Here is a 14,457-nt window from a genome sequence, read left to right on the forward strand (position 1 = left end):
TTATGCCATATTTAAATCCTCAATTTTCCCATAAATGTCCACAGTTTGTTCAACAAATGGCTGGGTTACATTTACATAGTCATCTTCATCATCATCACTGCTTTGGTTTACATTTACATAGTCATCTTCATCATCACTGCTTTCTTCTTCTCTGTTGTCCTTTACACTGAAACAGACCACTGTGTCCTGTATAGAATTTGCACTGGGGCCCGCTTCCTCATAATCATGATCTTCATCACTCTCCTCTTCTTCCCCGCTTGTTGCTTCCTCTTTGTGTTTCCCCTTGGTGCATACTGAATCAACATTCACATAGTCCTCCTCCTCGTCATCATAATCTTCGTCATCTTCATAATTGTTACTGCCAGACACTGAAACACAAGCATCAGGACAAAATGTTTCATGATTATCAGAATCAAATTAAAACACACATATTGGATGGAAGTGTATTTTGAGAAAATGAAAAACAAAACAGAAACTTTCTAATGTCATGTACTATGTGTCCTGGTGAGCACACACATTGAGTTTGGAAGATGGTTCCAGGCTGCTTGGCTCGCCGTCTTCTCCTGACAACCAGACAGACCACCACCAAGACCAGCAGGAGCAGCAGCAGACCCCCACCTGCTACTGAGGAGACCAGCAGCAACAAAGGCACTAGGAGAGAGAAACATTGAACAGTTTATCATGACAATTATGTGCAGTTTTCATGCACATGAAGGTTCATAATGTCTCATTTTTAATCCGTAGGGTTTAACATAAAGTTAGCCCACCCTTTGCAGCTATAACATGCTGTCCATAAGGTTTAGGAATGTGTTTTTGACCATTCTTTTAGAAGTGCATTTGTGAGGACAGGCACAGATGTTGGACAAGAAGGCCTGGCTCTCAGTCTCTGCTCTAATTCATCCCAAAGGTGTTCTGTCGTGTTGGGGTCAGGACTCTGTGCAGGCCAGTCAAGTTCTCCACACCAAACTCGCTCATCCATGTCTTTATGGACCTTGCTTTGTGCACTGGTGGCAGTCATGTTGGAACAGGAAGGGGCCATCTCCAAACTGTTTCCACCAAGCTAGGAGCATGACATTAACAGTTCCTTTCACTGGAACTAAGGGTATTGAAGAAATGTGACAGAGCAGCCCAGAAGAAGAAGACCCACATATGTGCGCACAATTAAGGTTATATATTATATGTTACGCTGGGTCTGAGACTCTTACAATGTCTGACAAGAAGAATATATTTGTCTGGACATGAAAAAAATACTTTAGAAGAGGCTCGATGTAGAGTGGAGGCTAGAAGATAACGGTATGTCAGCCGATAGGCTGCATTTTCCAATGCCTATATAATCTGTACTGAATGTCTTACAGTAGCCTTAGCCACACTGGTATGAAATATGCTACACCTGCTAACATGCTAAAGCGCTTAATGCAATTAACATCACAACTTTTGTAAACTGCATAAAATTGGTATAGTATTAGTCGTAAAACATAGTATAGTATTATGTTTTATTATTAAAGTCAATGATAATTTTAATGAGACAAGGGTCTTCTTCAGTTTAAGCCATTAGCCTATTCCAGGCAATGAGCAACAGGTGGCAGTAGCGCTCATGCAGTGGGAGAGAGAAAGCTGTAAACAGCGGTACATTCGAACATGCTGGGCTTATGGCTGGATTCTAGGCACTGTCCAGAAGGAGAGAGGGCTGAGAAACAGCCAAAGAGGAAAAGGTCTGAACAGTCCTCTGGTCAGTCACTGTATTTTTGTAAAAGCTATTTCAAATAACTAAGGGGAGTAATTGTTTGGCGGTCGAGTTCCAATATCAACAATCTCTCTGTACAATCGCTTACTATCTCATATACAGCAACAAAACTTAACACTACCTTTTAAAACTCCATCAGCAACATTTTGAGCTCAGAAACAAAACTGACAATAAACTAGAAAACCGACTGAAAGAGAATAATCACATCAAGCATTTTCCTCTGGTAACATAATGCATTGATCACAATTCAATAAACATTTATTTAAAACTTTGTATTCAGATCTCCACACTCCTTATCATCACTCTACACCAGAAGAAGCTGAAGATTTTCTCAGGAACGTCTCCCTACCAAAACTAGCCACAACCCAATTATCTTTTTAAAATTATCTACAGTTCCAGCAGTCCTCACATTGTGAAAGACCCCATGCTATACTCCAGTGTAGCCAGTCAAGGACCACCACTGTGATGGCTTGTTCATTACAACCTTACCTTGTTATTACCAATACATTCAACTGAAAGAAAGCATCAATAGATAAGACAATAGATACTGGTACCTTTGATAGTCAAACTCCTCCACAATATGAAAACTGACCTAACTGAAGCCATCACAAATATATAAACTCTTATAGACACAGTGCTGTCTCTTTTAACAGACAAATGGACAGCTGATTTAAACATCTAACATTAATTGGCAAAGCATATTAAATAACACATTTGTTTCATACAATCAGCTTCCAAACAGTTACTAAATAGACCTTGCCAAGAGATTGTTTAGACAAATTTTGTTTCCAAGGTCAAGAATGATGTGCTAATGTGCAAACAGAATTTATAAAATATAGCAACAGTTAGTTTAAATTCTCCATTCTACTTACTTTTGATGAGGACACTAACTGGTGCAGCCATGGGAGAAGTGTATTTCCGTGTAGACCATGTGACTTCATACACACAGCTGTAGTTGCCCTGGTGTTCGTACTCAGCAGCAGGGAAGTTAAAGGAGGCTGAGTGGTTGACTGCTGGCTTGGGGTCAGTGATGTTGGAGCCAGAGAAGATGAGGAAGAAAACACCAGTGGGATAGTGGGAGGAAGTGGAGCAGGTGAAGACAAAGCTGTCACCCCTGGTGACCTCTGAACCTCTGTTAGGAGACGTCAGGGAGATGCTGGGCGGCTGCAGTCTCACTGGGTAAAAAAGGACAAAGAGAGTCCAAATGTTTCCAGCAAAACCACACCACAGAAATGTTTGACCAGAAAACCAATTTCTTTCCCACAATATATTTAATGTTTAAATTTAACTGTATTTTTTTTATCTCCCACCATGATGTTGTAAATACTCTTATTAAAGAATCTACAGTACCAGAAATGTCTGAAATCTCTGAATTTGATTGATTGAACGTTACATTTCAAGATACTGGGCTCTATTTTATTATTATTTCACAGTGCATCGCTGAAAATAAATTGTTCGGAAAACCACCGCTGTGCTGTTGTGTTGTTTTGTTTGAAATTTAACTGTGTTGTTATAACTTTTAATGTGACCCTTAATGGACCAGTCTGTGTGTGGGGGTGTGTGTGCTTATTTTGTAGCATCAGGATGTAATTTGCTCGTGATTTAGTCAAGATAAACACAGTGGCTGTCACGACTTCAGCAGGTTCACTCTCCCTGACATTACAGACCCTTTCACTCCCTGCTGCCCTGCAGATACCCTTCACGTGACCTTTTCACTCATTCACATCTTATTTCTGATATAGTGAAAAGTGAAGTTAAAGGTTAGTTCAAAGCAGGTGCTAGTTGTTACACCACCGCAAAATTGCGGCAAAGATTTAATGGTCTCACCATATTACTGTAATTTTTTCTTTTTTTAAATTAATGCAATGCTACTCTCTACTTATTTGTTGTGTTTACATTATATTTATTTGTCTTACCAGTAACAGAGAGTCTGACAGAGTCACTTAAAGGGGAGCTGAAGTCTCGTCTTGAAACACTTGTCTGATACTGACACTGGTACGATCCTTTGTTATCAAAGTTCACTTTAGGTATAATGAAGGTAGCAGAGTTGGTACTTGATGTTTTGGTCGTTCTGAATGAGCCTGAGGTCTGCTGCAGGAGGAATGTTCCACCTAAATGCTGAGTTGAGATGGAACAAGTAACACTGACGTCCTGACCCCAGGTAACCTCAACAGCAGGATTCATGGAGATGCTGGGCTTTGGAAGTCTCACTGAAAAACAACACAATATTAGAGCAGTAAATGGACTGACTTTGAGTTACACGTTTTTCTGCTTATATAGTTCGCTAAATTTTATTTATGCCCAAGGAATAGTTCACCATTAAGGGAAATAAGCCTTTTAAGTTTTTTGGTCCCCTCTGGTTGCCTTCAGTAAGTTACTGCTGTTTCCTTGTTTCCAGTCTTTATGCTAAGCTACGCTGACTAGCTGCTGGCTGTGGCTTCATATTTAAAGGACAGCTATGAGATAAGGATCAGTCTTATCTAACAAAATTGTTTGGGTCTTTCTGAAGGAGCTGGACGTTTTCATCGGGATGAATGTTCCACCTAAATGCTGAGTTGAGATGGAACAAGTGACGCTGACGTCCTGACCCCAGGTAACCTCACCAGCAGGATTCATGGAGATGTTGGGCTTCGGAAGTCTTACTGAAAAAACAACACTATAATATTAATGAATTTGTTTAGATATTTGACTTTGCCTGTCTTTTTTCAATAAGCATGTAGTAGACACGTCACTTCACACCGCACAGAAACACTGTTGCAGGCAGGTGCAAACTGATGCACATAGACACCTGGGTTGGGCGCAGGTCAGACACTGCCTGGCTTTAGTGACCAAGCATCTCTGTTACAGATGGAAATTAAATTAATGTTACAGAGAGAGAGAGAGAGAGAGAGAGAGAAGGGGAACAGAAATGTATTCATGTAATGTAATTCAATTTAATTCAATGGAGCGTATTAATGCAAACTACTAAAAGTGACAAGCAGAGTGCTGCTGGGACTCAAACAAAGTCTTCAAAAAATTTGGGAAAACACTGTGAAATATAGTGGTGTTATTTATTACGCCGGTCTGCCAAGGTGCAAACAGTGAAGATATAGTGCAAAAAGAAAAGACAACTGACAACAAATAAACCAATAGAATACTCTATATGTTGACAAAATAATTTGGAAAGGGGAGTTCTTCAATAACTCAACACATGTTTGGACACAAAAACAATGTGCTACCCAATCTGGCAGTCCACTAGCTGTTACTTCCTCTGTAACCAAGCCAAGACTCACTTCAAAGGGCCCAAGGCCGGCACTTTTAAAGCCCGTAGCCAGGCCCACTAGGCTTGAAAATACCATAAACCCATTTTTATACCAGATAAAAGATGTACATCTTTTTATATTCAATATATTTTTCATACATATCTCCACATAAATTTTCCTTCAAGTCATTTGCAAAAAAACCTTATTTTTTCTCAATTGCTTGAACACTATAATTGAACTAAAACTTCAAAACCATAACTCCATTATTCAAAAAGCACGCCCATTTCTCTAAACTCTACAAACAAATCCTTTCATTTCTCATTGCCTGCACCATGTGGTCATTGAGAAAATACTAACATTCAATATTGTTCACTCAATCAGCACAGGCTGAGCTCAATTAGCACACAGCTATCCAGGTGGAAACACAAACGCGATAACACGCCAATCAGAAGCTTCAATAGAAAGATAAAAGGGCCAGAGTCAGTTCATTCAGTTTAGGAACAATGGATCTAGAGAAATCTGAAGGAAGACAGAGAGAGGACACCAGAGAGGAGGAGGAGGAGGAGTAAGAAGAGCAATATGGAGAGAAGGAAGAGCTAAAGGAAGAGGAACAGTAGGAGTTGAAAGAGGAAATGGAATACGATAAGGAGGTGGAAGAGGAGGAGAACAATAAGGAATTTCTTCACAAATTTTGTAGCTTTTTATTATTGTTTGTGCCCAACTTTGACAACATTTTAATCCTTGGTTATTTTAACATTCATGTCTGTTGCCCTTCAAAGTCACTGGTTAGCCAGTTTCTGCAACTCGTGGACTCTCTCAGTGGGTTACTGGTCCTACACATGAACATGGACATACACATCATCTGGTTTTATCATTAGGTTTTGTTGAGCTGGATGATACTATCTTATCTGATCATAAACCTGTCATCTTTCCTGCCTCACTCTCATGTCCTTTACCAAAACCTAAAATGCCAGATCGCTATGTTCCGGCACTTAATTACTCCACAGCTAGGCTATTCTCTGATGCCTTTATGACTTCGCCTTTTGCTAAACTTACAGAGACATGGGCAAAGAGGCACTAGTCACTCTGTTTAATACCACTGTCACAGACATCCTTGACACCATTGCCCCACTCAAGCTTAAGAGATCCAAAGTCAAAGCTCAGCCTTGGCTTAATAGTGAGACCCGTGCCCTTAGGCAGGAATGCAGGAAGGCAGAGAGGAACTGAAAAAGAATAAACTGCAAGTGTCCTACGAAATATTGAGAAACTGCATAACATCTTACCAATGCCTGGTCAAAGTCTCAAAAGCAAAGTATTTCTCTCATATCATTGCTAGAAATGCACACAGCCCTAAGACCTTGTTCAGTGTAATAACACTACACTAAACTATGCTACTGCACTCCCTGATGCTACCTCTGAAATTACAGAGAAGTTCTTGAGGTTTTTTATTGATAAGGTTGACATCATTAGATCATAGTCCCATGCCCTGTCTCTTTAAATTATTTTCAGCTTGTGGCCTTTTCTGAACTGATCGATATAGCCTCACTCATGAAGCCTACTTTTGCTCCTACAGACACTGTCCCCTCGCGTCTTTTAAAAGAGATTTTAGATGTTGTTGCTCCTAGCCTTTTGTCTATAATAAATAGCTCTCTTATAAATGGAATTTTTCCATCCACTTTTAAACATGCTGTGGTTCAGCCTCTTATTAAAAAACTCAATTTTGACCCTATGGATTTTAATAATTTTACAATTAAAATTTAGGAACTAGTTAACAATTCAAAATATATAAATATGATAGAATATAATGCAGTGAGACTCTCGGGCATTCTTTATTGTGCTTAAATATGTTTTACCTGTAGTCAAGTAATTTAATATCATCCCTGCTGAGTCAACACACGTGATTTAGTCTTCCCTCCTCGTTTGTGTCTTTTGTTTGGGGAAGTATATTCTTTAAATGTGAGTGTTGCACCTTTTCACCAAAACGAAACTAACCTGTGATCAGGCACACAAATCCACACACGTTAACTTCAGCTCATCTGATAAAGTGCAGCTCACAGTCCCAAACAGAGCAAGGCTGCGCCTCAGTTTTTGACATTACATTTTTATATAAATACTCTTCATGTCACATTACATCACAGCGCGAAGTGGGTCCACTTAACGGCACTTGCTGGTGTCGCATCAGGTCTTGGACGCTGGACGAAGTTGCTTTCAGGGCAAGTCCAACATTATATATACATGTGTTACATAACAAGGCGTTCACGGTGTATTCTTTAGAGAAATTAGAGAAGTGAACGCCATGTGTTTGATTGTTGGTTTGTCTTTCGAGTTTAGTTAGCTAAGGTAACTTGGTTGTAGTTAGCCAGGTGTAGTTAGCTAGTGTAGTTATTGCAGAAAGTTAGCTAACAGAAGGTCTTCATTTTATTTTTTAGTTTCCTCCTCTTGGTTTAGTGTGCTGTTCATTTTCATTATGGCATTTATGCGTGCGGTGTTGGAGGACAGATGACAGAAAATGCGTCGCACTTTCACCTGCCACCGTCTTATAATACAGTCTGCAACATGCATTTTACTGACGGCCGTTTTACCGATGCATCGTCGGAGGGACCCCCCACACCCCCGCGGTAAAGTAAGCGCACCATAAACATAGTGTGAGTTCTCATGTACAGTGCGTGACAGGACCATCGACTGTATGATTAATAACAGCTGATGCCAGACAGTACAATGTACTAAACTTTACAGTGTAGTGATGTTAACACAGCATTTCATTTGTGAACACTCCAGCCGGTCAGTTTTTGGTTGTCATGGTAATGTATTACGTCCGATTATTAACCACACCCCCCATTCTCTGTTTGAGAAAGAACGTTAACAAAAAACGGCAGTTAAAACTGGCTGCAGGGGGGCTTTAATTTTCATTAGTGGTAGTACTCTGTAATTTATAATCAATCAGATATTTTAAAATGTTTTCTGTAGTTTTATAAATTTGACCTTTATTTATAAAATCTTTAATATTTTTGTTGTACCTTTGTTCAAAGTACTATTTCTAACAATAACAAAGTTTCTTTTTAAATTACAAAAACTGCATTACTTTTCATGTTTCAGCTCTACCTGCATACAGTAGACGATGAAATCCATTGTTTTTTTAAATTCAGTTTCCTTTTACTGTAAACCCCCCTACATTTTTGACTTGAGGGTCGATTGTCTGCCTTTTTGGCAATAAACTATGTAAAAGTGTCAGCTTTACTTTATAGAATGTAGAGTAGGAAAAATATGTAAGTGACAGAACTACAGAAGTAAAAGCTTTATTAGCAACATGAAATTACAGCCAGTGATCAACAATTAATCCAACCTATGTGGCTTTTAGTTCAAAATGTGTAAAAATACTGTCAAATACTTTTATGTTCCTTCTTGGCCACTTCGCTCCTCCAACAAACGCCGTCAGTAGATCCATTACAGTGTTTCCCATACGTTCATTTATTTGTGGTGGCCCGCCACAATATCAACGCTGACCGCCCCACATTGATTTTAGATTCTTTCTTCTTTTCTTTTTTTTTTATCGTATTTGATTGCAGGGCGCCGTAGCGCATTCGCGCAGCACTTCCTCTCGCTCGTCCCTCTCACTCTCTCACTCACCCGTACCTCTCTCTCTCTCTCCCTCATGGAACACAGCTGCACAAATCTGTCCAACATAACGCTGTCAATGTCGGAGACCCCGCTTAAAAAAAGTTATTAGCAAGCATGTAAAGAGCCTAGCTAATAAGGAGAGCTAAGTTAATGTTATAATACAGCTGGATTTTCGAGGCTAGCACGCTGTATATAGCTGGTAGTCAATATCAATGCACCCACGTGAGCGCGCACTCATGCTAAGAATAACTTAGCATTTTATAAATGGGTTAATTGACTGCATATTGTGTGAAAACAACATGAATTGTGTTAATGGTATGGTATGAACAAACCGATGTGGAGCTACCTGTGTTTAGAGCTTTGAAAATGTGACTACAGATTGGACAAAGGTGTTGGAAAAAGATGTTAGCAGTTGTAAAAAAAACACTGGTACTTGAGACACAATGACAGCACTCTGTAATTCATGTACCAACACCCTGAAACAATCCTGCTAAAATGCATGCACATTTCCTGCTAAACCACACTTTTTTCAAAACACTTCACACAGTTCTAGTAGATTTATGTAAACTGTCTTTCCATATATTTCAGTCTGGTTGATGCAGAAATGGAGACATTTGCCATCTTTCTGTCTTGACTGTATTTTAACAGTTTTGGACACAGTGTGTTAGTTATTGAAAAATGTGCTGCAGATATAGTGTTTTGCAGGTGGTGGAGTAGTAATGAGAAAAGACTTAATGGGATTTGGAGAAAGTGGTCATAGAATGCATCTTGTGTTAAAGCAATGAAAAATGGTTCACAGTTTGGTCCACTTACACTTCTGTTTTGCGGACTGTGTGAAGAGTTAAGACAATGTGACTTCAGTTTGGACCAATATACTGTATGTTACTCTATGTCTCTCGGTTTATTTTTGATTTGGATGTGTTTTGGTATTTTCTATTAATTCAACAAATTTGGAGTGTTTCTTCTTATGTTTGCACTTTCACTCTATGTGGTGTATTTTTAGCCATGCTCGCAGCTTGGCTCTGTGGCTGGCTATGTCAGTCTGTCAGTCCACCACTTTGGTTCATATTCTCTACAACAACTAGATTACCCTGAAATGTGGTTAATATGTGGACTATAACTTACTTTTCAGCCAGGTCAGAAATGTAATTTATTAAGTGAAATATCTCCACATCTACGAGAAGGACAGGCAAGAGTTTAGTCCAGACATTCATGTTTCCCAGAGGAAATAACATAGCACCTTGACTTTCCTTCTAATATGATCAGCAGGTAGACATTTGTGGTTCAGATTGAGATGTCACGACAACAGTTGGATGGATTACCATGCTATTTGACATAGCCATTCATGGTATTTGTGAATTTATAATCATCAGACAGTTTGTTTTTCTTTATAATGATCATTACAGCCTCACAGAGTCACTAGCATGGATGTAGACTCTATTTTTGTCTCTTTTGTAGTGCATTCTGCTTATGTGGATGGTTGATGATTTTGAGGAATGTGTGAATCCTCCATGCTGACACTCAGAGACCTTTTACTTCCTGAACAGCCAACATCATCAAGCCAGATTTGACCAGTTCCTTGACCAAAATGAGCCGACTGAGTGGCACTCAGTGCTGCACCACAGTCCAACTGTCTGCACACCACCTCAACATCATTTAAGTCCCAGCTGTCATCACAGACTGTTCCCCAGGTGTTGTTGTAATAAATTTCAACTCTTCCGGAGCACTGAGTAGACCCGGACCCAGCTAGTCTGATACCTAGTCTCAGAACACAGAAGACAAATCAGTACTGGAGAAAACATGTGTTTGTTTGTCATTTAGTCATGACAGAAACCGTTACTGTAAGACAAATTTGGCAAAGGTTATGATTCATTATACTTTGCATCACCCATACAGACTGTGAGAAATATAAAACACTTTTCACAGTAGATCAAACACTCGATGAACTTCATCACCTACATTACAGTTTCATTTACTGTATTGAGCAACATTTCCCACTTGTTATTCTGCTCTTCAATTCTAAAAGCATTCTGCAGGTTGTGGTTAGCAGCTCATATAGTGCTGCATCTGAACAGTGTTACATTTCACACCACAATGACTCGGTGACAGAGCTGCTAAAATACACAGAAAAGGATACATTTATTCAAAATACTTTATCTGAAACGTTTTCTCACCTGAACAGATGACACCAGCATCCTCACCATGTCCACAGTTGTGTGTCCCAAATCCTCCATGCTGACACTCAGTTAGAGACCTTTCACTTCCTGAACAGGCCACATCATCAAGCCAGATTTGACCGGTTCCTTCACCAAAATGGGCCGACTGAGTGGCATTCAGTGCTGCACCACAGCCCAACTGTCTGCACAACACCTTAGCATCATTTAAGTCCCAGCTGTCATCACAGACTGTTCCCCAGGCGTTTTTGTGATAGATTTCAACTCTTCCAGAGCACCGAGTAGACCCGGACCCAGTTAGTCTGATCTGAACACCTTCATTGCATGTAAGACATAACATAGAATATTTTAAAAACCAGTGCTAGACAAGTCCTTTCCAAAATGTAATACATTATAGATTACTAGTTACTGTCAATTGAGAATAATTAATTAGAGTACAATATTACTTTCTATGAAATGTAATGCTTTACATTACTTTTGAGTAACTTTCACTGCTTTTTAATTGGTGCATTATGCTCATAGTAAGATGTGCCTGCATATGTGGATCAGGATCAGTCAGGATGAACTGACAGCAGCCTCTCTGATCATGAAAGTTATTTGTTAAAGCACAGACACACAGCCTACAGAAATTTGATTGATCCATCAGGGGAGCTGCTGTAGTTTGCATCCTGTCGACCATCGGATTCCAGCAACAGGAAATAACGTTACTCTTTTACTCATGGATTTGTTTTTCTGCTGCCCAAATGTTTCTTGGTGTTGGTGAATTACTATAAAAACAAAACACCACTTAATTTCGGGTGCGTTGTAACACGCGCTACTGAGATTGTGACTGTTATAATATTACTGTTTTTTTTTAAGTAATGCATGTTATATTACCGCTTTACAGCAAAAAGCAATACATTACTGTAATTGTATTACTTTTGTAACGTGTTACTCCCAGATCTGATAAAAAATAAAGTAAACAGCAAACTAACATTACTGTATGCATGACACAGGAGAATGAACTGACCTGCAGCAGGTGAAGAAGCGGTCAGGAGGAAAAAGACTGTGGAACAGAAGAAATGACATGGCTCATTACATTCAGTAAACTGAAAAGTGCAGAAATGAAAGTTTTTTTAAATGGAAAAATTGGCCTTAAGAGACTTCTGTTCTATACAATACAACAACCCTGCTATACAAAAAAGCTGCTTTTCAAATAAAATTTTGGAAAGTCTGTCTTACCAAGGGCCAAATAGCGAAGGTTTCTCTGCTGTATGCTCCCCATAGCTGTCATGACAGCTGCTCTGTGTCAATTATCAGTACCACCACAGATTAACTAAAAACTGCAGTGCACAGAAACATTTCACACAGCTTGCCCTTCCTGAAACACTTCCTCTTTCTGGTGTTTTTTTCAACCAAAAGCTGCAGCACTGAAGTACCACATCTATCACTAGTTATGGATATTGAAATTGTTGTTGATAAACACAAAGTTCCAAAAAACTTTACCTCCTCCATTTTGTGTGTAAACTAATGCACTGCACTAAGCTATAATCTCTCTAAATGTAATCTATTTTTATGCATTATGTAATCTAATTGTTTTCAGAATAATAAAGTATTCACTGGTATTTTTCCAACTGTATCTGATTTTATGAGGCACACGAGTCTGCAAGAAGTGAAAGTGAGCGAAAGCAAAACCATAACTGGGTTTTTCAAAAAGCACACCCATTTCTCTAAACTCTACTCACAAATCCCTTCATTTCTCATTGCCTGAACCATGTGGTCATTAAGAAAACACTGACATTCAATATTGTTCACTCAATCAGCACAGGTTGAGGTCAATGAGCACACAGCTACCCAGGTGGAAACACAAGGAGTCAAAATTGATCACACACCAATCAGAAGCTTTATAAAAGGGCCAGAGTCAGTTCATTCAGTTTTGGAACAATGGATCCAGAGAAATCTAAAGAGAAAGGTCTAGGAAATGAGAGAGGAGGAAGAGGGAGAAGAAGAGGAGGAGGAAGCAGGAGGAGCAGATAGATAGACAAAAGTTCAGTTCTTTCAGTTTTGGAACAATGGATCCAAACAAATCTGAAAGAAGACAGAGGACACCAGAGAGGAGGACGAGGAAGAGCAGTATGGAGAGGAGGAAGAGGTGAAGGAAGAGGAAAAGTAGGAGTTGGAGGAGGAGATGGGATAGGAGTAAGATGAGGAGGAGTTGGAGTTTTTTTGTGTTCATTATGTGAAAGGTTTTTTGAGGGGGAGAACCACAAGCAACATTACTTATAACCAGTGCTTGTATTACAAGCATTCGAGAAAAACTTTAATGCTTGTGAGACGAAGACGAAGCCGCAGCACGTCCCAGAAGCCGCTCTCCCTCCGCAGAGCTGAACGAACCGGAGAGAAAGGCATAGGCCTATTTTAACCTGCGCAGCTTTTCTGGCATTTACTGTACTGGTTTAGCGGATCAGGAAACTCACAGACCAATCGCATGTGCTCCAATCGTCTCATGTGACGGTGCTCAGCCAATAAAATCTGTGCATTCCGATGCTTGCGAGTCAAGTCCGCGAGATTCACCAGAGCCTTTTTGGAAACTCACTTTTGAGGAATTGAGGAGACGAAAGGGACAAGAGATTTCACATGGCTATTAATCAAGAATGTAGAGATTTTTACATGGACGTTCCTCCCACGGGCAGTTCAAAACCAGAATATCTCATAGATCTCCAATGCTAGCTGGCAGGAGAAATCTCATGTTTCTCACTGAACAAGAGAAAGTAGAAGTGGTAGCTCTGTAAGAGGGAATGAAAGAGAAGAGGAGGTATTACAGCTGTTCATTTGTTATGATGTGTTGAGTGTTTATTATAAAATTGGTTAAGACTACACTTCATCACTTCAAGCTACACTTTGTATTACATTTTTTCTAAAAATTAGGCACTTTGTTTTAGTTTAATTAAATTTACAATTTAGTAGTTATTATTTATTATCCCTCCAGTTTGATGTGAAAACTGATTGAAATATTATTTGATTTGACAGTCCGTTGTTGACTAAAAACATATGCTGATACAACTATACATTATGGTACTGAATGATAACGCAAGTTAGTTGTTTTTAATATTCCGGACCTTTGCTTCGGGAAATTTTCTCTAACTGGACCTCTTTGAATTCTAATTTAATACCACTGGCCTAGAGAATCCGGTCAATTTTCGATCATAAAACAACAATAAATACTGTTAAATCAGACAAAGAAAAAAACCATATAGCCTACCTATTTTCTTAAATGCTTTTCTTGAATTTATTCCTCTTTTCTTCAAAACTCTAAACACAAATCCACAACTTCTCACCCAATTCCCCAAACATCCTATTTTCAGGTCAAAATGAAGCTCTCCACTCAAAACCATTCAATCTTGCTGAAAAACCAAACTTTGCCCTCAGACACAACACACAAGCCCTCAGAAACACACACTGCAACAAGGTCTGACACACTGGTGGAATAAATTCAAAACAATACTACAAAAACTTATTATTTATTATTAGTAATGTTGTTTGTGGTTTTCTCCCTCAAAAACCTTTTCACATGATGAACACAACAAAAGAAATAACAAATGTAAACATTTGCACCTTTTTTATTTCTTAGTGTACTGTACAGTTCTACACACCAAACAACTCACTATTCTGCCCTGGCATCCTGTCTTTGGTCTGAGAC

At 39.2% G+C, this 14,457-nt stretch overlaps 1 protein-coding gene across 1 annotated transcript; it reads right to left on the reverse strand.

Moving 5' to 3' along the window:
* LOC123957797 lies at window positions 1–3,928 on the reverse strand. Its single transcript, XM_046030867.1, has 4 exons — window positions 3,661–3,928; window positions 2,617–2,919; window positions 517–651; window positions 1–368 (listed from the first exon to the last, which is right to left on the reverse strand). The coding sequence occupies exons 1-4, from the start codon at window positions 3,926–3,928 to the stop codon at window positions 1–3; spliced, it is 1,074 nt and encodes a 357-aa protein (XP_045886823.1).
* Between the last annotated feature and the right edge of the window lie 10,529 nt (window positions 3,929–14,457).

Source organism: Micropterus dolomieu, linkage group LG02 (genome assembly GCF_021292245.1).
Source record: "Micropterus dolomieu isolate WLL.071019.BEF.003 ecotype Adirondacks linkage group LG02, ASM2129224v1, whole genome shotgun sequence".
Classification (NCBI taxonomy): Eukaryota; Metazoa; Chordata; class Actinopteri; order Centrarchiformes; family Centrarchidae; genus Micropterus; species Micropterus dolomieu.

Excerpts from the sequence above, each read along its gene's own strand:
- LOC123957797 (XM_046030867.1), bottom strand. The coding sequence starts at position 3,928 with ATGAATCCTGCTGTTGAGGTTACCTGGGGTCAGGACGTCAGTGTTACT. Across the intron at positions 652-2,616 it reads AGTTAGTGTCCTCATCAAAA|TGCCTTTGTTGCTGCTGGTC; the intron begins GTAAGTAGAATG and ends TCTCTCTCCTAG. Across the intron at positions 369-516 it reads AACCATCTTCCAAACTCAAT|TGTCTGGCAGTAACAATTAT; the intron begins GTGTGTGCTCAC and ends CTTGTGTTTCAG.